The 27,321-nt window shown below is 35.7% G+C and overlaps 1 protein-coding gene across 1 annotated transcript; it reads left to right on the top strand.

The window, feature by feature from the left end:
- The first annotated feature begins 20 nt into the window (after window positions 1-20).
- On the top strand, window positions 21-26,399 carry nae1 (nedd8 activating enzyme E1 subunit 1). Its single transcript, XM_028809722.2, has 20 exons — window positions 21-177; window positions 632-735; window positions 1,096-1,156; window positions 2,910-2,940; window positions 3,034-3,105; window positions 3,398-3,477; window positions 3,584-3,693; window positions 5,603-5,712; window positions 5,852-5,914; window positions 6,916-6,979; window positions 12,027-12,118; window positions 12,233-12,292; window positions 12,462-12,595; window positions 16,691-16,766; window positions 17,087-17,126; window positions 17,287-17,373; window positions 17,691-17,783; window positions 22,508-22,622; window positions 22,844-22,893; window positions 24,996-26,399. The coding sequence occupies exons 1-20, from the start codon at window positions 119-121 to the stop codon at window positions 25,103-25,105; spliced, it is 1,611 nt and encodes a 536-aa protein (XP_028665555.1). The 5' UTR covers window positions 21-118; the 3' UTR covers window positions 25,106-26,399.
- Window positions 26,400-27,321: the final 922 nt, after the last annotated feature.

Here is a 27,321-nt window from a genome sequence, read left to right as displayed (position 1 = left end):
AACTACTAAAGCAGAGAACTACATTTACTTTACAGTCAACAACTGGGTTGTGTCGAATCTGCCGCAGCAGAATGAGCAGGAGAGGCAATGAAAGAGTCGTCTGTGTGAGCTTAAAAATATGGCAGAAACCATGAAAGCCAAGGCGACTAAAGAACAAAAATATGATCGACAGCTCAGGTAGTGAAGATAGCCGAGAGTTCAGATATAAAAACTGGTCTAAGCAGATGTCAGTTTCTCGATTTTAGAAATAATATATTATATCGCTCCTGATATTTGTGTATTTATGTTCTAATATGCCGGTAGGCCATTGAAATATGCAGGTGGAACTAAATTGAAAAGTCCAGTGTTCTTTAAAGGTAAAATTTATGTATATAAACACATCAGTGAGCATCTGTTGTTGTTAGCAAATTTAAAATGGAAATTGGAATATGGGTTTCGCTGAGGTGTTTAAAAATTTCTAGTAGTTCATAATGTGCAGCTGATTTAAAATATTTGGTGATTTTACCACTGCAGAATTAAATGAAACATGCGAGAAGCCATTGGTTAAAAAAATTTCCAAACTCGGAATGTGAAAATAATTTCATGCATTTTATGAACTTATGAGTGATTCCTTGCCCTTTATTTCTTGAAGACTGTGGGGAGATCATGGTCAAGAAGCTCTGGAGAATGCACATGTCTGCTTAATTAATGCTTCGTCGACGGGAACAGAAATAATGAAGAATTTAGTGCTTCCAGGTACAACCTCAAATACTATTCTAGCGATAACGGCGATACGCAGTTACCCGCACCTCCTGGCTCATAGTTTCTGAAAATCTAATGCATTGTTGTTCTTATAGGTGATGTCAATTGGAACATGAAGTGTTTTTTGTTATATATATAATGTCAGAAAGGATTTTGTAGAGTATTACTAAATTAATTTTTTGATTTATACTAAAAATGCACTTTAAAGCATATATATCAAAGCACCAGATTTTTTTAAAATGTCATTTTTATATTTGACAAATCCAATGTTTCATCAGTTGCCTTAACCGGACATTGTCACTTATGTGTCAATTTTTTTATTTTGCTTCTTTATGATATTTTTTTTTCTTTAAGGTATTGGAGCATTTACCATTGTGGATGGCCATTCAGTTAGTGGAGAAGATGTTGGGAATAAGTAACTAAGTTAATTTTTTGTGTTTGCACGTAAGCACAACTGGCATAGAAGGAAAGAAAGCTCTGTATTGCAGAATTACCAGTTCAGTCCTTACCTCTGAATCATTGTGAAGCTTTATGCAAACTGCAAACCCCTCTATATTTAAGAAAAAATATATTGTGTTTCCAAACTTGTAAAGCGGCAGTGAATGGCATTTATTATAGAAGAGCAATACTGTATATAAAATAAAGATTGTTTGCAAAGGCTGGTTTACTTGAGCATAATTTCGCCTATTGATATAATTAATACAGTAATTAGGGGTGATAGGTTGTCCCGGTGTTTTAGCAATGAATGTCTCACAACTTCATTTGATTTTTGGCTTTGAATCATAGGCCAGTCACCACTGTTTTTATGGAGTCCATGTTACTCCTGTAGCTGCACTTTTTGTTTTGTTTTGTTTATGCTGTGCATTATTGGTTTTCTTCTCAGGCACACAAAGATGTTTAAGATTTGCAGATAAAGGTGATTGTTCACTGTAAATTAGCTGTGAGCATAATTTACGTCAGCATACCAATTGTTAGACTGGCACCCTATTCAGGGTGGTTACTATCTTGTTTCTTGGATGTTGAACTAGATTTACACTAGTAAGTTCATGCAATAGAATTCATTAGTGTAAATGACTGTCAGAGAATATTCTATCCATTCGTCCATTTTCTAAATCCGCTTATCCAGAACAGGGTCACAGGGAAGCTGACTCCTATCCCTGCAAGCATTGGGTGCATAATAATAATAATAATATATTTTATTTATATAGCGCCTTTCCCATGCTCAAGGCTCAAATCCCTGGACAGGGTATCAACCCATCACAGGGTGAAAACACACATGTCAGGGGCTAATTTGGCATCACCAGTCCACCTAACATGTCATTGAATAGAATCAGTGAATGTTATGTGATGCACATACATATGTTTTTGCTTTGCTTTTTATCATACAAAAAATACATATTTTAAGTGCTGTTGTATTAAAAAGTGAAAATTTAAGTGTTATTTTTTCTTTTTTAATTCCATTTGTTCTACAAATTGTCAGATGGATGAAATTTTACAGAAAGGATTTAATATGGATGGGATCAGGTTGCAAAAAATTATGATTCAGAAGGACTGGACTCAACCTATTGTAGTATGGCTGAGTAAATTTAATACTAAATCAAATTCCAGTATGTCTCTAATACTCCCAGAACAAAAAGGCATACACGGCAAGTAAATGCATAAATAATTAAAAATTCTTGCATATAACCTTCACTTTTGCGCTGCCACATTTTTCTGTGAAGAGTTTAAAGCTATTCACTTCATACAGCAAAAAATATCTGAATTGAATCTCAAGTTTTAGATGATGGGAAACATGAGCATGGCTCATACAGAACAGTTTTTAGTAGCATATAATCCCTGTGTAAATATAATGAAAAGGTGTCTTATGTCTCTTTGGTATTTGAGTTCTGTCAAATTTTCAGCTTATCAAATATTGAAAATTCTTAGATTGGCACTGAAATTTTTGTCTTTTATGTTTAGAATCTTTGTAACTCTATTTTCAAACTGGTTTAAGCTATCTTTTATGTAAATTGCAGGTTGCCTATTTTTTTAGGTTTACTTTTCTATTTTAAACATATGTTTTATATCTTTGAAAAAGTAGAAAATATTTATTTCCAAGGTGCTTAAATAGAAAACACAATCTTTGTTATTGCAAACGTCTGATTACATATGTGTTGTTTCATTTATAGCTTCTTCCTAACTAAGACATGCTTTGGTAAGGTATGTTCATGAGTGTATTATTTTAACCTGTTACCTCTTTTTCTCCTAGCAAAGTATTTAAATATTTTTAAATCTTTTCATTTTCCTATATAGAACAGAGCTTATGCTGCCACAGAATTGTTGCAGGAACTTAACAGTGATGTGTCTGGTAATTTTGTTGAAGAGGTAAGAAGTTTGAAATACATTACACATTCCAGTTTTAATTGTACTACTCCTGCCAAATAAAATATTGGTATAAAGAGGCTAAATATTTTAGTGTCTTTCCATGGGAATAATACTTTTCTTTTGTAAGGCTAAAAAATGTGTATTGATTTGTATGTTTAACTCCAGAGTATTAGTCTGTTGATTCAGTTCAAGGAATTATATTATTAAATGCAAAATTAGGAGAATTGTTTTGCATTTTGAAAAAGTAGCATGTTTTCTGAATTTTCCAAGATATTTCTGCTGTTTCCTATAGAGTCCAGAAGAGCTTCTAGACAATGATCCAGAATTTTTCCAACGATTTAGTATGGTAATTGCGGTGCAGTTACCAGAAAGGTATTAGTTTTCATTTCTAGAGGTCTCAGTTATGGATGACAGTAAAAGAAGTTGGGGTGATTTCCAAAATGCCCTTAGCAAAAATTTGTAATTTTTATCTTTTTAGTACATTGCTAAAATTATCTACAATTTTGTGGAATGCTGGAATACCTCTCTTAGTCTGTCGGACATATGGGCTTGTTGGATACATGAGATTATTGACAAAGGAACATACTGGTAAGTAAACAGACCTCGTAATTCGGCTGACCTCTTTTTTTTTTTTTTTATTATTATTATGGTATAATTGTTAAAAAAAAAATATAAAGAAATGAAACTGAGAAAAATCATTTACAGCTAAATTACTACAAATAAAATGGGAGTATGTTTATCTTGAAAAATTTTAGTAGGCAGTAAATTTATAGTCCATTTTACAATGATCAACCACAACATTAAAATTGCTGAAAGGGTGAAGTGAATAACATTGATTATCTCATTGCAATGGCACCTGTCAAGGATTGGGATACATTAGACAGCAAGTGAACAGTAAAGTTCTTGAAGGTGATGTGTTTTCCGTGATTAAAATTGGCATAAGGATCTGAGCAACTTTGACAAGGACCAAATTGAGATTGCTAAGTGGGTTGGAACATCTCCAAAACCGCAGGTCTTGTGGGGTGTTCCTGGTATGCAGTGGTTACTATCTACCAGAAGTGGTCAAGGACATCTAGTAAACCAACCACAGGGCCATTGGTGCTCAAGGCTGACTGATGGATGTGAGGAGTGAGGGCTAGCTCCTCTGGTCTGATCCCACAGAAGAGCTACAATGGCACAGATTACTGAAACATAATGCTGGCCATGAGGGAAAGGTGTCAGAACACACAGTGTATCTTGGCTTGCTGCGTAGTTGCAGACTAGTCAGAGCATCCATGCTAACTCCTTTCCACCGCCGAAAGTGCCTATAACGGGCATGCAAAGTGTCAGAACTAGACCGTGGAGCAATGGGAGAAGGTGGCCTTCTCTGATGAATCACATTTTCATTTCGATCATGTGGATGGCCAAGTGCATGAGCATTGTTTACCTGAGGAAAAGATGGCAGCATTATCCACTATGGGAAGAAGACAAGCAGAGGCAGTATGATACTCTGGGTAGTGTTCTTATGGGGAAACCTTGGGTCCTGGCATTCATGTGGATTCTGCTTTGACATGCACCACCTACCTAATGGCTGTTGTAGACCATATACACTCCTTTGTGGCAACAGTATTCCCTGATGGCAGCTGCTTCTTGTTTAATGCACGCTGGCACACTGCAAAAATTGTTCAGGAATGGCTTGAGGGACATGACAAAGAATTCAAGGTGTTGATCTAGCCTTCAAATTCCCCAGATCTCAATCCAACTGAGCATGTGTGGGATGTACTAGAAAAATATGTCTGATCCATGGAGACCCCACCTCAAAACTTACAGGACTTAAAGGATCTGCTGCTAATGTTGTGGTGCTGAATACCACAGGACACCTTCAGGGGTCTTATGGAATATGTGCCTCGAAGAGTCAGAGCTGTTTTGGTACCACGAGGAGGACCTACATAATATTAGGCAGGTAGTTCTAAAGTTGTGGCTGATTGGTGTGTATACCCATTTAAATTTATGTCCCATACCCATGCAATTATCTTTTCTGCTTATTTATGACTTTTACACTGTCAGATGCCAGTGTTCTGTTTTTGTGTTTGTTAGTGTTTATTTTTGGCAACTTATATTTTGATATAGGCTTGAGAATAAAGGAAGATGGCTTCATAACTTGAAAAATATTTTCCTGCAGGAAAGCAAAAACTAGTCAGAAAATATGTAGTTATTTGCATTGTTTCACATTTGCAGTGTAGATGAATGGTGATGTAATTCTCAATTAATATCAAATGCTAAGAACATAACCATTTATAGGTTTAAGTTCATTATTGTCACCTGCACAGATTTTTTTTTTTTCTGTGTGATCATTCTACTGCTTGGGAGATTTGTGTTTACATGCATTGATTGTTTGCAATTGCACTATTTATAATAACACTGGTAAAATAATAGATATAATAATTAAATAAGGAAAAATGTATCAAATGTTAATAATAACTGACCTAGTAATTGATAAATGTATTTCCTTCTTCAGTGGTAGAATCTCATCCAGATAATGCACTGGAAGATTTACGTTTGGATAAGCCATTTACATCTCTCAAAAAACACTTTCAGAGTTTTGAGTTGGAAAATATGGATAAGAAGGTACTTCATAATAAAATTAAAAAAAAAAAAAAAAAACTATACCCTTTGGCGATGCAATAAATCTGCACTGCAAGAAACTATAGTTCAATTATTAGTACCCTGATTTTTACTTTTTTTTTTTTTTCTTGTAAATGTACAGGATCATAGCCATACACCGTGGATAATTGTGATAGCAAAGTATTTGGAAAAATGGTTGAGTGAGGTAGGTTGATGTTTGAGTAGTCTGTGAAATCTTCTGTATTAGTGTGTAATATTTGTGCTTAGAAATTTTTTTTTTTTTTTTTAAACTGCAAAGCAATTTAAAGTAGTGGTGAAAAATGAACTTCTATTTGATAGTTTTCACTTGTAATACATCTTGTATGGTATAAAGGAACATTTGGTGTTAACATGCAGATGATTTAACGAGTTTATTCTGTTTAGTTTTATCTAGGAGTAAAATAAGAGTATAGTTGTCTTTTTGTATTTTTTAAATTCATCATTCAGTATTACAACTTTCTTAAATATTAAACCAATTCTGAGTCATAGGGGTCATGCCATTCCAGCATCATTAGATGCAAGGCAGGAAACTGACATGGATAGGTTACCAGTCTTATCACTTTATCCACTCATGCACATATCAAAAAGTTATCAAAAACCTTACCTGCATGCTTTTAAGAATGTGAAGTAAAACCTATACAAACACAGAGAGAACAAGCAAACTCAACCCCAAAAAAAAACCTACCACTTGTGTTGTGTTTGAACCCAGGATCTTGGATCCATGAAGCAGCAACCCCATGCACTGTGCTGTGTGTGTGTGTGTGTGTGTGTGTGTGTGTGTGTATGGGAGATATATAAAATACTGTACTATATCTGCATCTGTTGCTTGTTGGGATAGGCTTTAGCTGCCCGACCCTGCTCAAGATAGACAATAGAGGTATAGCAAGAGATAAATAGATATGTATAGAGATATAATTTGTGTTGAAGTTATTGTAATAAAAATGAATTGGATCAGTTTTTACAAGGCAAAGAAGACAAATACTTCTCAAAAAATCACAGTCATTTACTCTCTTTAAATAAAGCGATCATTAGCTACATTACTGAGGCACTTTTCCATGTTGAAATGGCAAGTTCTAGAAAATGTGACAACACTGAATCATTTTGGTTTTAGTCTTTTAAATTCATTAAATTTAAGTGTGGCAATTTATCTTGCCTCTGTAATTTCAGAACAATAACCATCTTCCTAAGTTATCTAAAGAGAAAGAGGCCTTTAAAGAACAAATACGTCAAGGTGTGTATATGTTTTTTATTTTCTCCCACAGTGTCCTTTTGTTAGATTTTTTATATATTTATCTCATAACTTAATGGAGACAATTTTTGGGGAAGAAATTGCTAACCACTATTTTATGTTTTACTTAAATTTTGTGTATCCTTTTTAACCGTGTACACAAGTTTATTTAGTATATTTTAGCTGGTTGATGTGTGGCTTTTGTTAATAATGAGAAGAGTAGGATTGCATAACATACATTTTTGCATTGCACATATTTTTTGTCTAAATCTTGCAGTGCATTTATTGCTCATTTTTAGGATACAAATTAGATTTGTATCACCATAACTTAAAAGTGAATTTTCTTTGGGAATAAACTAAAACTACTAATACTACTAAAAAGTAAAGCACTAGTTGTCACAAGAAAAACTAGCCTTTCATATTATCCATGGCAAAAAATCGGCTTAAAAATGTTAACCTATTTCTTTCTTTATTATTTCCTGATTTTGTTCAAGTGTCAGAAATAATGGTGCTATCATTCTGGAGATCAAATTACATTAATTTTAATACTGTGACCATATCAAGCAGTGTATTATGACTTAAGGAGATGCCTACCTAAATTGCCTCATTCCAGGGTTTAGGTCAACAACGTTTAATGAATATTGCTAGGGATGAACATGCACCATGTACCATAATAATCTTTTATTTCACTTTGAAATTTAAATAGATATAATTATCTTCTATTTGCATTTAGTAAGCAATTTACAAAAATTGAGCTTTGTAGTGATATTTTTTGGAAGATGTAATTTATCCTTGCACTGTTCTTGCCTGGTTTTTCTGCAGCTCGCTGTGATCTTCATAAGAAGTAATTGTTTATAGCAGAATAGTGCATTTTAAAGTGGTTGAAAGATTATTGATCAACAGGTACATATCCAAAGAGAAGTAAACTGACAATAAGGTACTGTAAGAAAAGGATATGTGTGTATTTTTATTTTTATCAGCAGGTAACTATCAGTCACAAGGATCCTAAAATACATACAATAGATGCATTGAACAGTAAAGGTTTATATTAGTAGAAGGACCTACATGCAGTGGTCCTATAGTGTAATTAGAAGCAGGAACAGCAGCTAATTCTGCTGGGAACCAGATGAGGAACCTGACTAAACCTCTCTTTCATTTCTTATATTTTTCTTTCATCTGTGAAGTACAATATGGTAATTGTTAAAGGACAGGCATCTTAATGTAAAAGGATAATTGACAAGAAATATACATATTTTTATCATGACCCTATTAAGGACCAAGTGGGTTTTGAAAATGGTATGGTACTGTATATATATTTTAACTAAGCACTCTTTCAGCTGTACGATCCTTTATTTGAAGCTTTATTTTTTCTATCTAAAAGATGAAGTAGAGAGCTCTGGGAAAATGTACAATGTAATTGTACAATCTTAGCCAAAAGGAGTTTTTTGTTTTTTCATGAATTCAATTTACAGCTAATTACTTGCGTGTTAGCAATACAAGTTGGTGTGCAGCATTTTGAGTTTCTATAAATACCAGAACTGCCCATAAGGACCTCAATGTGAAAGCAAAAAACATATCAGTGTCCCGGAGTATACAAACACAGCTTTGAGTAATTGTTGGAAGGAGATTATTTAAAATTTTTCTTCATATTTTGCTATTATATAGTATGCACTGATTCTTTTGCGACTATGTTTTATTTGTCACTCACTTATTTAAAGTGGGAGTTCAACCTTGGATGAAGGAAGCAACTGCCTCGGGTAGTTTTAAAATGCAATTATCTGTGATATGTAGTACAGTTAGGTCCATAAATATTTGGACAGAGACAACTTTTTTCTAATTTTGGTTCTGTACATTACCACAATGAATTTTAAATGAAACAACTCAGATGCAGTTGAAGTGCAGACTTTCAGCTTTAATTCAGTGGGGTGAACAAAATGATTGCATAAAAATGTGAGGCAACTAAAGCATTTTTTTTAACACAATCCCTTCATTTCAGGGGCTCAAAAGTAATTGGACAATTGACTCAAATGCTATTTCATGGGCAGGTGTGGGCAAGTCTTTCGTTATGTCATTATCAATTAAGCAGATAAAAGGCCTGGAGTTGATTTGAGGTGTGGTGCTTGCATGTGGAAGATTTTGCTGTGAACAGACAACATGCGGTCAAAGGAGCTCTCCATGAAGGTGAAAGAAGCCATCCTTAAGCTGCGAAAACAGAAAAAACCCATCCGAGAAATTGCTACAATATTACAAGAGGGCAAAATCTACAGTTTGGTACACCCTGAGAAAGAAAGCAAACACTGGTGAACTCAGCAATGCAAAAAGACCTGGACGTCCACGGAAGACAACAGTGGTGGATGATCGCAGAATCATTTCCAGGGTGAAGAGAAACCCCTTCACAACAGCCAACCAAGTGAACAACACTCTCCAGGGGATAGCCGTATCGATATCCAAGTCTACCATAAAGAGAAGACTGCATGAAAGTAAATACAGAGGGTGCACTGCAAGGTGCAAGCCACTCATAAGCCTCAAGAATAGAAAGGCTAGATTGGACTTTGCTAAGTAACATCTAAAAAAGCCAGCACAGTTTTGGAAAAACATTCTTTGGACAGATGAAACCAAGATCAACCTCTACCAGAATGATGGCAAGAAAAAAGTATGGAGAAGGCGTGGAACAGCTCATTATCCAAAGCATACCACATCATCTGTAAAACACGGTGGAGGCAGTGTGATGGCTTGGGCGTGCATGGCTGCCAGTGGCACTGGGACACTAGTGTTTATTGATGATGTGACACAGGACAGAAGCAGCCGAATGAATTCTGAGGTGTTCAGAGACATACTGTCTGCACAAATCCAGCTAAATGCAGTCAAATCGATTGGGCGGCGTTTTATGATATAGATGGACAATGACCCAAAACATACAGCCAAAGCAACCTATGAGTTTATTAAAGCAAAGAAGTGGTAAATTCTTGAATGACCAAGTCAGGTATTTCACTTGTTGAAGACTAAACTTCAGACAGAAAGGCCCACAAACAGCAACTGAAAGCCGCTGCAGTAATGGCCTGGCAGAGCATTAAAAAGGAGGAAACCCAGCATCTGGTGATGTCCATGAGTTCAAGACTTTAGGCTGTCATTGCCAGCAAAGGGTTTTCAACCAAGTATTAGAAATGAACATTTTATTTCCAGTTATTTAATTTGTCCAATTACTTTTGAGCTCCTGAAATGAAGGGATTGTGTTAAAAAATGCTTTAGTTGCCTCACATTTTTATGCAATCGTTTTGTTCACCCCACTGAATTAAAGCTGAAAGTCTGCACTTCAACTGCATCTGAGTTGTTTCATTTAAAATTCATTGTGGTAATGTACAGAACCAGAATTAGAAAAAAAGTTGTCTCTGTTCAAATATTTATGGACCTAATTGTATATGGTTTGACCTCTGAAGAATGGAAGTTTGCATGATGGAGAAAAAAATTAAACTTAACTCCATTGCTGTGGCATAGTAAATGAAAAAGCTGTCTTGGACACAATGAACCTTTGTCTAAGATCACAGCCTGTGATGTATTACCAAGTTAACACCTCATGCACCTGTGCCAAGTTAGGAAAAAGTTTTGTCAAGTCTATTTGATTTTTAGCAGTGATTTGGAAAAAAACAATGCCATTTTTTAAATTAGATAGTCAGAAATAACTTTTTTTAGTCCATATCTGAATGGAGAAGGGGTAAAGGACAAATTAAAACAACCTATCACCTTTTACAGGTTACATGCTGTATTCTGCAACAGTTAAGAATAGAATGCAAATCTACCGGCCTATCTGTACTCTATTAACTGTGTATTGTGAAATATTTGCATTGAACACAAAATTTGAAAAAAAAATTATATTTCTTTGCGTAAACATTCTTATAGGCCCGCTTTCTCATAACTTCACATTTGCTGTACTAATGTATTATTATTAAAAGTAATTTTTGATTAGTTGTTAAATTTTAAATATACAAAGAGGACCCAAAAATAAAGCATTCAACCAAGAAAACTAGAAATGGAGTTTAGGAGGCACATAGTTCAGTGTGGTACATCTGTGTGCATGGGTTTCACACACGTTCTCTGGTAAGGCCTACAGTTGAAGATTGCACCTTATAAAACATTATTAAACAAATGTAATGCAACAAAACAGGACAAACACCAAAAGGGGGGGTTTGTGGGGGGGGGGGGGGGGGGGGATACAGGATACGTTTCTCAAAGCACTGTATGTCTAGGTAGGAACAGTTTCTTCTAGGAGAAAATTTCCATTTCAAGGACAGACATCTGGACTGCCTAGCACCTTACTAGACCATAAGGATTCATGGGTCCACAGACATCATGGTGCATGTTATCCTAATGCTTACAAGGCAGGCAAGAGAGTTAGTTTTGTTTATGCTAAGGAATGTAGGGAATTTATTGATCAGATAGAACAATGAATGTTTATAGTCAAAACCCAGTGGAATTATTTTTGGTTCACCCCTTTTTGCTTTGCTTGATAAAACCTTATGTTTTTTATTTTGAACATCGATTCTTGTTCCTTCTTAGAGTGCATGATACAAAAACACTGAACTTCCCACCAAAAAAAAAATTATGTCTTAAATGCTCACATTTTTTTAAAGAGGCTTATCCTTAACAACTATAATTTCTTTGGCAAATCTATTATATTATTAACATTATACAGCTGATGTTTGAACTGGATAATAATTACTTTCAAATACATTATTTCATGCTTTATAATATTCATATTATGTAATGTGAAAAAGTTCAGTGGGAAATGGGGTTGTATACTTTTGAAGGTTACTAAATAAAATGGGTTATGAAACAAAAACAAATGGTTCTGGCAGCCAGGATGGTGTCGTGTCTGATACTGGCCTTTTTAATGTTTTTAAATTTAAAAACCTCTCACAAGTCTTAATATTAGAAGCATTGTTAATTTGTTTCATTTTTTTGACAGACTTATATGAAAATTTCTAGTTTGGCCTTTAGTAACTTGTTATTGCATATTGTATGTAAAACTTGATAAGATTTATTTATTTGACAGGAATCCGTAAAAGTGAGACTGGGGCACCAGAGGTTGAAGAAAATTTTGAAGAAGCCATTAAAAACGTAAACACAGCATTGAACCCAACTAAGGTTGGAATTTATATATTAAGTACATTACATGAATAGATCACCATTGTCAAAAGTGCTTTAATCATTTTTTGCATGTTGTTAATGCTTTCAGTCTTTTCATTTTAATATTAATAGATTTCAAGGGAAGTAGAATCTATTTTCAATGATGAACAGTGCTGCAATCTCACAGCACAGGTGACTTTTTTATATGTAGTATTCTATCAGTCTCACTGTTTAAACATGCAAACGTTCAGTTTATTTTCATTCTTTTATTAATTTGTTTCTGCTACATTCTGCTCAGTAATTGAGCAGATTATCAACACTGAGTTATGTTCTAAAATGTAATCTTATTTTAATTTGCCAGACTTCCTCATTTTGGTTGCTTGCTCGAGCTGTGAAACAGTTTGTGGAAAATGAAGGACATGGCAGTCTACCAGTTCGCGGCACAATTCCAGACATGATAGCAGATTCTGACAAATTCATTAAACTCCAAAATATGTATGTATTTTGTGTTTCAATTTTTTTTTTTTTTATAGAAAAATTTTACAGTTGTACATTTTAAACCTTAATGGTCATTCCCCACTACTAAGCTCCTGTGTAACCTTGAAAAACTCACATAAACCAGCATACATATAAATTTTAAATTTGACTCTCCATATGGTGGGGAATTCACCTACACCTCACTGGCTTTCCCAAGATAGAGAGTTCTATAAATATTGAAGACAGATTTTCCAAACCATTTAAAGCTTTCTGTTTGAATTAAATGAATGTTTTAAACTGTCATTAAAAAATGTATTTGTGCACTCTGCTAATACACACAATTGTATTCTATCCATCCATCCATTTTCCAACCTGCTGAATCCGAACACAGGGGTCACGGGGGGTCTGCTGGAGCCAATCCCAGCCAACACAGGTCACAAGGCAGGAACCAATCCCGGGCAGGGTGCCAACCCACTGCAGGACACACACGAACACACCCACACACCAAGCACACACTAGGGACAATTTAGAATCGCCAATCCACCTAACCAACATGTCTTTGGACTGTGGGACAATTGTATTCTATATTTTGTTTAATATAACTCATTGTTACAAAAGTGTTTAGTATGTAAAAAGTAGCAAAAATTAAAACTCCAGCTTTCAAAACAGTTAACTAAGTCTTCAAGTACACCTGAATGTTCTGCAAAAATGTTTCTGACTTGTAACAAGGAAGACGACAGAACTGTTATTTTCTTTGCATCATAATTTAAAAGATTAAAAGAGGATGCAAATTGTGTGAATGCATTTTAAGGGGTACTGTTGTTGCTAATAACTTACTGAGATGCCTTCCATATAAAGATAATTGTAAGACTGGAGTTGCTAAAATCTCACATATCCTTAGTCACTGGAACTGTGACCTTTAGTGAATTGAAAATGTATGACAAATTACAAAATTATTTCTGAGTTTTCACACCAATTCCAAGTTGTGCATTGTGTTGACTGAGTAGTACAAGGTAATGGTTTGTTTTGGCAGCCAATCTACATAAATAACTTTAGAATTAAAACAGGAGCACCAAGTATAAACCACAAAAATAAACCAACAGAGCAGCAGTGGGCCCCTTTTGAAAATTTATACTCATTTAAATAAGAAAGAGAAAGAAATTGCTTTAAGTTTAGATGCTGCAGTGCTTCAGTACTACCCCAGGAACTGGTATCTGTGGATTACAGGGCAGTTAATTTGAGATGACTAGGCAGCAATCCCGCTAATTTCAGTGGTACAGGAAAAAACTCTATCTGCTGTACATACAGTGCATCCAGAAAGTATTCACAGCGCATCACTTTTTCCACATTTTGTTATGTTACAGCCTTATTCCAAAATGGGTTAAGTTCATTTTTTCTCTCAGAATTCTACATACAACACCCCATAATGACAACATGAAAAAAGTTTACTTGAGGTTTTTGCAAATTTATTAAAAACACAAAATTTGAGAAAGCACATGTACATAAGTATTCACAGCCTTTGCCATGAAGCTCAAAATTGAGCTCAGGTGCATCTTGTTTCCCCTGATCATCCTTGAGATGTTTCTGCAGCTTAATTGGAGTCCACCTGTGGTAAATTCAGTTGATTGGACATGATTTGGAAAGGCATACACCTGTCTATATAAGGTCCCACAGTGGACAGTTCATGTCAGAGCACAAACCAAGCATGAAGTCAAAGGAATTGCCTGTAGACCTCCGAGACAGGATTGTCTCGAAGCACAAATCTGGGGAAGGTTACAGAAAAATTTCTGCTGCTTTGAAGGTCCCAATGAGCACAGTGGCCTCCATCATCCGTAAGTGGAAGAAGTTTGAAACCACCAGGACTCTTCCAAGAGCTGGCCAGCCATCTAAACTGAGCAATCAGGGGAGTAGGGCCTTAATCAGGGAGGTGACCAAGAACCCAATGGTCACTCTGTCAGAGCTCCAGAGGTCCTCTGTGGAGAGAGGAGAACCTTCCAGAAGGACAACCATCTCTGCAGCAATCCACCAATCAGGCCTGTATGGTAGAGTGGCCAGACGGAAGCCACCCCGTAGTAAAAGGCACATGGCAGCCCGCCTGGAGTTTGCCAAAAGGCACCTGAAGGACTCTCAGACCATGAGAAAGAAAATTCTCTGGTGTGACGAGACAAAGGTTGAACTCTTTGGTGTGAATGCCAGGCGTCACGTTTAGAGGAAACCAGGCACCGCTCATCATCAGGCCAGTACCATCCCTACAGTGAAGCATGGTGGTGGCAGCATCATCCTGTGGGGATGTTTTTCAGCGGCAGGAACTGGGAGACTAGTCAGGATAAAGGGAAAGATGACTGCAGCAATGTACAGAGACATCCTGGATGAAAACCTGCTCAGAGCGCTCTTGACCTCAGACTGGGGTGACTGTTCATCTTTCAGCAGGACAACGACCCTAAGCACACAGCCAAGATATCAAAGGAGTGGCTTCAGGACAACCCTGTGAATGTCCTTGAGTGGCTCAGCCAGAGCCCAGACTTGAATCCGATTGAACATCTCTGGAGAGATCTTAAAATGGCTGTGCACCGACGCTTCCCATCCAACCCGATGGAGCTTGAGAGGTGCTGCAAAGAGGAATGGGCGAAACTGGCCAAGGATAGGTGTGCCAAGCTTGTGGCATCATATTCAAAAGACTTGAGGCTGTAATTGCTGCCAAAGGGTGCATCGACAAAGTATTGAGCAAAGGCTGTGAATACTTATGTACATGTGACTTCTCAGTTTTTTTATTTTTAATAAATTTGCAAAATTCTAAATTGGCCTTGGTGTGTATGTGTGTGTCCTGCGGTGGGTTGGTACCCTGCCCGGGATTGGTTCCTGCCTTGTGCCCTGTGTTGGCCTGGGATTGGCTCCAGCAGATCCCCGTGACCCTGTTTTCGGATTCAGCGGGTTGGAAAATGGATGGATGGATAAATTTGCAAAAAACCTCAAGTAAACGTTTTTCACGTTGTCATTATGGGGTGTTGTGTGTGGAATTCTGAGGAAAAAAATGAATTTAATCCATTTTGGAATAAGGCGCTGTAACATAACAAAATGTTTAAAAAGTGATGCTCTGTGAATACTTTCCGGATGCACTATTTCCTGAAAGAAATTCATAAAAACAACATTCATTCACAGAATGGATGCGTCGCAAGAAACGTAATACTGAATGAAAGAATTGTAGAATATTTCAAAAAAAATTTCATGCAAATTACCATATACACTAATTAAGCACTACATCCGTCAATATTCTCATTGTTGAGTAAGTCGGTATTAGAGTTGTACTTTGTGATGTCCACCATCATCTCCATAGTCCAGTGCTTACTGCCTCACAACTACTTATGTGGTTATCAGGTGCTAATGTGCACTTTCATCTTTACTGCTGTACTCCTGGAAAACATCTGCAATTTTCCATGAGAAGGTTGGTGGTGGGGGGGGGGGGCGGGGGGGGGGGGGGGGAGCTAGCATCAAGTGTTGGGGCAACTATAAAGACTGTCAACGTATGATTATGCTTCAGTTCATTTTGCAAAGTGAGCATAAAAGTAGCAGCACAGACTTCGAAGTGTTAAAAAAAGAATAAAAAGTAGCTGTCTTTGAGAGGTCTATTGACGATTAATAAGTTCACTTCAAGAACACTTAAAACTCAGCATTCTGCACACTGGTTTGCATTTGCCTTAAACCACCTTCATGAGACAGATTTTGATTTGAGCACGCTATACTCTGTAGAACTACCATGCTTTAAACAGGGTTAAAGTTACAAAGGCAAGTTGAAGGAAGTAGGTATAAAACTTGCTGTAAAATGAATGTTTTATTATGGGATGCAAGATTTATAAATGCAAATTAATTAAATATGGTATTGATGAATGTTCTCTGTAGTATTTTAAATATAGAGGCATATTTGAGTGATTTTAATTCGTTTTTCTATTTATTTATTTGCTGTGTTTTCCAGATGTATTTTAACAAAACCCAATATAAATAAGATTTCATGGTGTATAATTTTGTAAAACTCCTATTGATACCAAAAGAGATAGGAACAATCAATCAATCTGTCTTTTTTTTTTTTTTTTTTTTTTTTTTTAATTCTTTTATTAGTTATCGAGAAAAAGCAAAAGAGGATGCTGCAGTTGTCTCTAATTATGTAGCATCTTTACTTCAGTCAGTTGGAAGGGTAAGTCATTCACATATTTCTTTGTGCAATTTGTATTGCTTTTCCTTTAAGAATATGAAAAGGTTTCATAATGCAGAAAAATACTAGATTGTATACTTGTAATGATAAATAATCATCATTAATTAATAGTATTAAATGAAAAATGCTCTTCACCCTAAGCTTTTTAATGTGCCAACAAGTACTAGTTAGCTTTCACTTCTGATCGAAGTTTGGTTTTTGGCTTGAAAGGTAAGAAGTACAGTTCAGTACAAATATGTGACTTTTTTCACTCCTCACTATAAGAGACACTGTTAAGATTATGTAACTTTTCTTATTTATAGCCATCAGAGAGCATCTCTGAGCAAGAAATAAGACTGTTTTGTAAGTATTTTGTTGTTTATTAATAAATAAATATTTAACATTTCAGCATTTCTTTTCATATAACAGTGTGATATTTGCAGAAATGTAGAATCATTTTCCATTTCAGTGACAAATCCTTTGTTTGTTTTAAAAGAAAATTAACTTTTAAAATTTTACATAGGTAAGAATGCTGCATTTCTACGTGTTGTACGTTGCAGATCACTTGCCGAAGAATACAATGCTGAAAATGTAAATAAAGATGAAATATGTAAGTAAAGGCTATCAATAGTTATTCCTTAGAGTGAATTATGGGCAAGTCTATAAATGACTGTTACAGCCATAAGATTTTTATCGAAGGATATAGTAGCAGTGCAGTATCTTAGATAGTTGCTTAGATCATCAGGATAATTAATTATATATGTGTTCTGCAACAAACACAGAAAACATTGTTATAAGTACGGATGCTGACCTATAACATTGCATAGTCCTGAAAAATTGCAATATTATTCTTTTAACACAACTTCGAAACATGTTTTACTGCTACAAATAGCTAAACTTGTGGTTGTCTAAATACATTTTTTACAGCATCATACATGGATAATCCAGACAGTGAGATGGTGTTGTATTTAATGTTGCGAACTGTTGACAGGTTCTATCAACAGCATGGTCGATACCCAGGTATGTGTTACTGTGTATCTGAAGTAATAACATTTAGTTTTAGAAAAGCATTGAGTCACCTTAATGCATTAATTTAGGTTTGATACTAAGAATATACACATTGATCAAAATATACCAAGTTCTTAACTAGCAAAGTTTAACGATAATGGATTCTGTGTACAAGAAATAAAATGCTAAATGAAATTAAAATTGGATTACAGAGTATAAAATAAAATTAAAATACTATAAACTCTTTGTTACTATTTTTTTTCCATTGTTTGTTCTGCTGCATTTATCTGCAGATTGACGGTACTCCCTGAACAATCAGTCACATCCTTTTAACACTAGAATTACCAAAGCCTATGAAAAACTCATAAATCCGCATCTTAAATCCCTTTGCACCCCTCTGTCATTGTCTTTTGTCTTGTAAATGTGTCGATAAGCAGCCTTCTATCACATCCCCCACCGCCGCACAAAGTATTCTCGGCTCAAGTCTGTTTACCTGCATGACAGTTGCTTAGAGTTGTAAAGAGTAAATACTATATCGTTATTTGGAACACATGCATTTCATGTGTGTTTTGTGTCTACAACAATCTATGTAAACACATTGTTAAAACAAACGTTTTTCATGTTTTAGTAATAGACTGCTTTGGTGGAGCAACGGTAAGAACTGCTGACTGGTAATCGAAAGGATACGAGTTTGATCCCGGAGAACTCCGTTTTGAGAAGTGAGTTGCTCTTATTCTTACTATTTTAGAATAAAAACATAAATTTGATTTGAGTCTGTAACAGCCGATGTAAATTTATGGTACTTGTAAAGATTAGCTTTGTTTTCTTTTTTTAGTTTTATTCTCTCAGTCACATTCACGCTCCCCCCGATGTGACACTGCTGTTTTCACATAAATACGCGCTATAACAGAGGTGAACTCAGATGATGACGAGGGTTCTACATCGGAGAAAGAATGCACGTCGCACTTTTGCCGTCACTGTACTTTGTATATGTACACGGGAAGCTCTGCAGTCTACTTTTGACTTTACGCTGTAGGAAGATAAGTAAATAAATCAAGGTAAATCACTTACGATCTGGCTTTTATATACAAAATACAGCAAGGGCAGCTTCCACCTGCAGCTATAGACTCTTCAGTACGCAAACAACTCTCCACGCTAGTGTTTAGATCTGGACGGTGTATGTGCCCAAAATAGAAGTCTGACTGCATTCTCATACCATTACTTGCTAAATGAAGTGTCAGCATGCACTTTTCATAGCATTACACGTGTATTTTTTTGAGCATGCCCGTGTTAATCAAACACTGGAAGCTCTGCAGTCTATTTATGACTTTACGCTGTAGGAAGTAAGTAAATAAATCAAGGTAAATAACATTTAATCTGACTTTTATATGCAAAGTACAGCGACGGCAAAAGTACGACATGCATTCTTTCTCCGATGTAGAACCCTCATCATCAGTGTGAGCAGGAACACTCAATAAAACTGAATTTAAAAAAAAAAAAAATTTAAAAAGTGACAATGAGATATCAGTAAGGCAGATTCACCAGCATTTGTGTGTCAGCTTTTATCCGTTTAGATCAGAGAATTTCCAGTTCCATTGTCTCAAAACGCCACTCACATCTACAGTTATTCCCAGTTTCAAATAACAACTAACAGGGTCAGATCCGGGTGGGTGGGAGGCAGGGATATAGTATGTATCGTGATTGTGACTGAGAGAATAAAAGTGAAAAAAAAAAAACAGTAAATTTTACAAGTACTACAAATTTACACAGGCTGTTACAGACACAAATCAAATGTATGTTTTTATTGTATAATATTAACAATTAAGAGCAACTCCCTACTCAAAACGGCTAATATACGAGGCAGTCAGGATCGAACCGGGGGACTCTTGATTACAAGTCAGCAGTTCTTCCTGCTGTGCCACGGAAGCTGTTGTATCAACCTTGTACCTTTTGTGAAAGTGTTCATTTGATCTTTGGACTTTGTCTACATTTTGTCATTTATTACTAAAATATGAAAAATGTTTCTGTTTTAACGATGTGTTTGCATAGATTGTTGTAGAAACGGAACACACATGAAATGCATGTGTTCCAAATAACGATCTCTGATTTCCCTATACATCTCTAGGTACCTGACTCCCAGATAAACGAGGCATGAGCTGGGAGAACTTTGTGCCCATTCTGTGGTGGTGGGGGGGATGGAATAGTAGGCTGCTTGCTGCTTAGTCTTGATCTGCACATTTACAAGACAAAAGACACTGACAGAGAGGTGCAAAGGGATTTAAGGTGGGCCAAGTATACAAGTTTTTTCGTAGGCTTTGGTAATTTTAGTGTTAAGTGGAAGGTGAATCACCCCTCGGTACCAGCAGTGACAATGGCAGCTATCCAGAGAACTTTGAAGCCAAGTCACTGATCTAAATGCTGTTTTGCAGATGGACATGAACCCTTTTCAGCCATCTTGGTAATAATTAATATAGAAATACAGACTGCCCAGACAGAGATGAAATAAGGGCTTTGTTTGGTCTGGTGCAGGACAAATGGAAAAGAGAAACACACTGGAACTTTGCCCTCAGTCCCACTGTGCAGCTTCTAACAGCTTTCTGATTCTATGCCACCAGTGGTTTCCTGCAGCCCATAGGTGATGCACATGGCCTCAGAAAGGCCTTTGTGTCCAAATCTGTGCATGCAGTGACCAGATTACTGTTGTGCCATGCACATGACTTAAATTTTCAGCCGAAGGGAATGCTTATCATGTCACCAAAATTGGCTTTCATGCCATTTCAGGCATACCTGGCATTGCAGGTGCAGTCAATAAAACACTCATCCCTATTTACAGTATACTCCCAGTCTCTTGAATCTCATATACACCTGTTGGAAAGGTGCTAAATATCCAGGTGATATGCAACCACTTCTTACATACATTTTGTCCAGGTGGCCAGGGATTACATATGATGTTTATCTTGTTCAATTCTGGATTGTGTCAAATGGCAAGGGGTGGTGTATATTCTGGTTACTGGAAGACAGTGTGTTTCCTTTTCACAAATTGATGAACCCCCAAACTGAGGCTGAGGAGAGGTGTAACACTGTACACCAAAGCACATGCACCATTTTAGAGCATGCTCTGGACATTAGAAAGATGTGATTTTGCTGCCTGCCCAAGTCCTCAGGAAAGTCCATGAGCCATGGAAGACAACACTTTTTATATTTTACCACTTCCTCCAAAAGATGTTTTCACTTCTCTTTTGTGAAGGGATTTATGCTTTTCCTATTGCAGCTCACCGTTGTTCTTTTTTACAAGGAAGCCACCTCATTGAGCCCATTTATAGAATTTTGACTAATAAGTTAAATCAATTTGATCTTTGAGAGTTTGTGCTCTTAATGTGTTTTAATAGATTTTTTCATTACCTGTGTTTTTTCATTTGCATATATCTGGTGTGATAATATAGACAGTGTGTGTTTCTGACATGTACACTGGGGAGGAGCCAACAAATAAGTACTTTAAACTCATTTGTTAAATGTCAGATAACGAGGGGCTTCTGGAAATACTTACAAAACTCACTTGTTCTTATGTTATTTGCAATCTTGTTCATTATTCATAAAGATCAATCATTTTTGGGAAACGCACCTGGTTAGCCATTTTATTACTTAAACCTAACAAGATGTGAAAAATTTTAATCAAAGCTCAGTCATGCACCAACTTACAGTTCTATTTAGGACCAGCAATGTATCTGTATGTTAAATTGGCCATTTGTCCATCACAAAGTCTACAGGTCATTGCAACTGAGACTCCATGGGTCTGGTGTGAGTCACTGGTATGCATATTTTAGCTCCCAGTATGGAGCAGCACTAACCAGTCTTCGCCTCTTGGCCACTGTATGCTGGGCCCATGTAATGCACTGTTACTGAACCAGTGGATCATAGCACCGGTGAGCTGCAGGTTACCATCTTTGGTTCACAAGAGGGTAGCATTGCACAATATGTTTCCTCTCTTCCAAGTGACCTCATTTCATCAAGAGAGACCACTGATCCTCATCAATGTATTTAAAAGAGGCAAAACTGAGGTGCAGGATCATAAAGGTTCAGAAACACTGAATACAGCCCTTTAAGAGTCAAAACATACGAGACCCTGTAAAGAAATAATATTAATAATGAGAGATTAATCACAATTGGTCAATTCTAGAACATTATTACTCTTGTTTTCCTATGACCCTTGGTCATAAGTATGAAAATATGCCGTAAATAGGTGCTGGGTTTTTATTTTTTATCTGACAGCAGCATCTTGTTTTGCTTGTTAATCTTCCATTTTCATAATTTGACATAAATATGATTTACTGTCAATTTGTCAGTTTCAATAAATGTATTAGCAAACAGCAATTATAATTAATTTTATGCATTGTTCTGTTTTATATTTCTTGGAGCTTATTTTGAATCCTTTTAGGAGTAATGTGAAGCAGTGTACAAGTGGAAATTAGAGTAATAATTGGACTTTAACATTGGGTTCAAACAGGCCACTTGCAAAACAGATATAACTAAATTTGTAAACCTTATTAGCCCCCATTATCGGTTGTGGTAATTTGGTGTGTAAAGTAAAACTGATATATATGGTCCATGCTAATTTTACTGAGGATACCTAAATTATTTAGAATAATCCTAATATATAATCAAGACAGAATGGTGTAGTTGTACTTAACATCGATTTACTAGAAATTGATATGCTTTTACTTTACCTTTTTATGTAGGAGTATATAATTGTCAAGTTGAAGATGATATTGGAAAACTAAAGTCCTGTGTTAATAGCCTTCTGCAGGAATACACTCTGAGTGTCAATGTAAAAGATGATTATATTCATGAATTGTAAGTTTTGGTTTTTTTTTTTGTTTTTTTAAATGTTATTGTTTCCATTGCTAGTAAAGTTTGAATTAACAGGTTGCTCTAGTACAAACTAATTGATCAGGCAACCTACGGAATATGATTTCCACACCTGTATAATATTTACTTTTTGGTTAACCAGTATCAGTAGAAGCAAAATATTAGGGTATTAATACTGTAAATAAGATATATTCTTTATTTGACAGCTGCCGATATGGTTCAGCAGAACCACACACTGTTGCTGCATATTTAGGAGGTAAGATTAAACTGAAGTTTATTTTCCATTTTAATCCTCTTAAAGAAAGTAAATGTAATATGTATGAATAAAAAATAGGCAGTTGAATTTTTCAATATTTTGGAAAAAGGTGTCATTTGGTGTAGAGATATGTTTAAAAACTGTAAATTTATCATAAATTAATAATGAACTACTATATTTGCATTTGCTAAGCCGATGCTTTTTATCTAAAGCAATTTTTTTTTTTAATTTAAACCTCATTCTAGAGACTGTTTTGGACAAGTCTAGTGGGAGAAAAGTGACCACAAATGAAGAGCTATAAAGCTTGCATAACAAAAAAATGATCAAATAACAGTATGACAGATATTCTCGGAGAAAAAACATGCATTAATAATTTGACAGATATTCACAGAACAGTAGAGTTTTCAGTCACTTCTTAAACACATTGAGAGAATGAGAGAGAGCTCATTCCACCAACTAGGAGTTACATGTGTAAAGAATGTGGATTGAGATTTCATACCATGTGAAGGTAGAATCGCCAGACTCTTTTAACTGGCAAACCCTGAGTGGGCATAGGAGCCTAGAACCTCACCAGTGTCTCCATATACACAGTTGCTGACGAATTGATTACTTTTGTAGACAAGCATCAAGGATTTGAACTTAATGTGTGCTACGGGGAGCTAATGTAGCAACTTGAAGAAAGAAGTGACATATCTTGGCTGATTGAATACAAGACAGGCTGCTGCATTTTTGACCACCTCCAGTGGCTTGATGGCACATCTGGGTCTACCTGCTAGTTGTAAGTTGCAGTAATCCAGATGTGACAAGAGCCTAGACTAGAAGTTGTGCTGCATACTCTGATGGATAAGGTCTTAGTTTGAGGTTGTTACACAGAGTGAATTTGCATGAATGAGAGACTGTTGAAACGTGGTCAGAGAAAGATAGGTGCTGTTTAGTCACCACCCCAAGGTTGCATACTGTCTTGTCTGGTGTGGGTTTCAATGAGAAAAGCTGTCCAGAGATGGGGAGTGGGCCAGACTGGCTGGGTGGGATAATAATAACCTCTATATTTGCCAAGTTGAGCTGTAACTGGTGGTCCTTCATCTATGTTGAAATATCAATAAGACATGCAGAGACTCTAGCCGATACCATGTTGTCCTCAGGAGGGAATGACCGGTATAGCTGTGTATCATCAGCATAGATCTGTTAGGAGAAACTGTGGAACTGGATGATGAGGCCCAGTGAGGCGGTTTAGAGAACCCAGAACCAATCCTTGGGGCAACTCTGTGCTTTTCTGATGCCCCCTTGACATCTCTCCTCGCCAAGACACACACTAGGATCTGCCAAAGATGTAGGATTCAAACCATCAGAGAAGAGTCTCAGTAATGCCAAGGGCAGAGAATGTGACAAGAAGGATCTCATACTTCTCCTTGTTAAAGGCAGGGGAGACACCTATAAGAAACAGGACTGATGACATGTTGGTAGTTCTAGCTGACCATAGCTGGTTGACCCCTGTCAGTACAGCTGTTATTACTTAAGAGGACAGACTGTTTTGAGTCATATGGTGTGCATTTTACAATTTGTAATGTGCCTTGTGGATTACAAAATAGGTCATATCAAAATCAAAACTTTATTTTGTGGGTCCTTTTGTCAAACATTTTTTTTAATATAATATTTTGGATACAGCATATAGAAAAGCAAGATTGATGATGATTTTTTTTTTTCTTTTGGAGTTTCTTGGAATCTTTAAATATTCCTATTTTGCTTATTTTTTGTATGTCAAACAATTTTACACAATTGATTTATTGACATTAAATGAATGTTGATTGACTTCTTTTTGAACATGCAGTAATTAAAACTGATCAATTAGTCATTTTTCACTTTCTCATACTGTTATGTAGAGTTTTTATGTGGAAGTCCTGTATTATAAGCAACTTGTATTGTTAATGTCAGGTGTAATTGGTGAAAGCTTTTTTTTATTATTTATAATGATCACAAATAAAATATTTCTTGCATGGGTCATGGGTGAAAATTAATGGAATGCTAAATCTAAACTGTGACTATTTTAGCAAATAGTGCTTATTGATGATGTTATTGATATATTATAATTTTTTTTTTTCCAGGAGCAGCAGCACAGGAAGTTATCAAAATAATAACCCATCAGTTTGTTCCTTTTAACAATACTTTCGTTTACAATGCAATGACACAGACATCTGCCGTATATAGATTATAGTGCAAACTACACTGGATGTAAATGTTATTAATCTTGTGTAAAAATATTAGAACATAGCTGTTTAAAGTTTATACTCTTTACTGTATTATAATAAAATGCTGACCTTTAATTTTTGTATATTTTACTATCTTTTTTCTCTGCAGTTATTTCGGATATCTTAAAATAACACATTTTCGTAAAATATTTAATGTGTGCAGACTGTTTGCTAACTTGAAGGGAAAAAAAAAACTTCTATCTCCATTGTCACCATTTTCCATTATTGTGTAATATTTGTCAAATGCATGTCAGTTGTTTCAAATCCCCCCCACCATATTGTTTTAATTTGTAGCCCATATACTAGGCATTTATTTGATTTTACGTAACAGCTCTTTGCAGACAGATTACTTTGGAACACTTGGGTGTAATCCATTTTATCCACTTTCATATGTATCTTTGACTCTTCTTTGTAAGATTTTTACTTGTTGATGACTTTATCAAATACACTCATTAGTAGAATGGTTTACTGTTTTTCCTTTAATCAAGATAAATTCACTGTAAATTGGAATAAAAAAGACTTCAGAGGTGCAGCACAAGATTCTTTCTCAACTCCATTGAAGCTTAATGGTTCATTGCATCTCATTCCATCCATAGCAGTAGTAATGTTATACTTAAAAATCTCAAAAAAGAGCACCAGATTGACAGGCAGTGATGTTCACTTAGCCTCTGCCAGTTATACATTGCTCTACTTTGATCATTGTGCCCAAAGTATAATTATTTTTTGGCAAAGTTATGAACGTATTTTTATTTATTTGTTATAACTGACATCAATGTCACCAGCAACCCAAACCCATTGCCCCACACCATCTGTATGTTTTTGCTTACTTGACAAGAATGGGGCTTCAACAGGTCAGTGGTTACCATCCTCCTATTAGTGTTATGCTAAGGTGTACATTTCTAATAGTCCTTTTTTTAGACACCAGTGTCTTAATCTAAATTAAGATACCATGCACATGTCATGTCAGGCTCATTCAGTCCGTTCAACCACAAGAGTGGAGCTTTATTTATTTGAAGATGGTTGTCTTTTTTTTTTTTTTTTCCACTGCTGATACAGCAATGATATGATTGTTCCTGAAAACCCCAACCAGATTATGCTGCATTCAAACCTACATAACTCTTTAGTCTTTCCAGTAGTCCTGATTTGGTAGACACACAGTTGTTTGGCATATGGCTTCCTGTTTGAAATGCATTGACTTCATATATGATGAATGTGTAAAATGATTATTGTACCTAATAAAGTGTGCACCATAGTATATAATATGGATTATTGATTCACTCCATATTTACATTTATTATATTGTTACATTGTTATCTTTTTCTCTTCATATGCTTGTTCAAACATATGTAAAAGATTATATCTTTATACTGTATATTCAATTTCCATTATGTACAAATGCATTTGGTGACATCAATATTAGGGATGGATTCAAATTTTAAGCAGTCTTCAAGATCTGTCATACAGCATAGTATGCAATGTAGGCAAGCCTTCTGTTAACCTTTACGTTCAGTGCAAGTGATGTGAAATACCGTATTTTATCTCCTGATGTACACTTAACTACTGTAGATGTGTAGACTAGTAAGGAGTCCACTGTGTTAAGTTATTTACCTGGCAGCACTGGCTTTTGCATTAGTTTGTCACATACTACCTTGTATATTCTATATTCTGTGCATATGTGAAATTTTGGTTTATATAGCTGTAATATTTTAATACCCACTTGATCCAATGTTCTATTTAAATTCTATTTTTAACAATAATGAAAATCGAAATAATTAAAATGGAGTCTTTTGAATGGTACTCACAGTTAGTATGTACAGAAGATTACAACATGAGGAAACAAAAAACATACCTTGACTAAATCAGCATGCAGTCTTAAATAAATGGTCCAGGAGTGAGAATCTACTGTAGCCAAAAACAGTGCCTTGTGTTCTCAGTAAAACTGATCCTTTGTCCACATTTTGTAGATTCTACTCTAATAATGGTGATCTAGCTGCAGAAAACAGAAGGAATGCAAATGTCTTTAAAAACTTTTTTAGACAGTGTTAATATCATTAGTTTTTACAAAGGTACTGCTGAACATGCACTTTTATTGTATACTTACTCTGCGTATATAAAGCATACTGCTTTTGAATTCTCCAGTAATCATTCTGGTCTCCTATAGCCAAGAATTATGGTGCTTTCA

Source organism: Erpetoichthys calabaricus, chromosome 9 (assembly GCF_900747795.2).
Source record: "Erpetoichthys calabaricus chromosome 9, fErpCal1.3, whole genome shotgun sequence".
Taxonomy (NCBI): Eukaryota; Metazoa; Chordata; class Cladistia; order Polypteriformes; family Polypteridae; genus Erpetoichthys; species Erpetoichthys calabaricus.
This window is presented reverse-complemented; position numbering and strand designations above follow the sequence as displayed.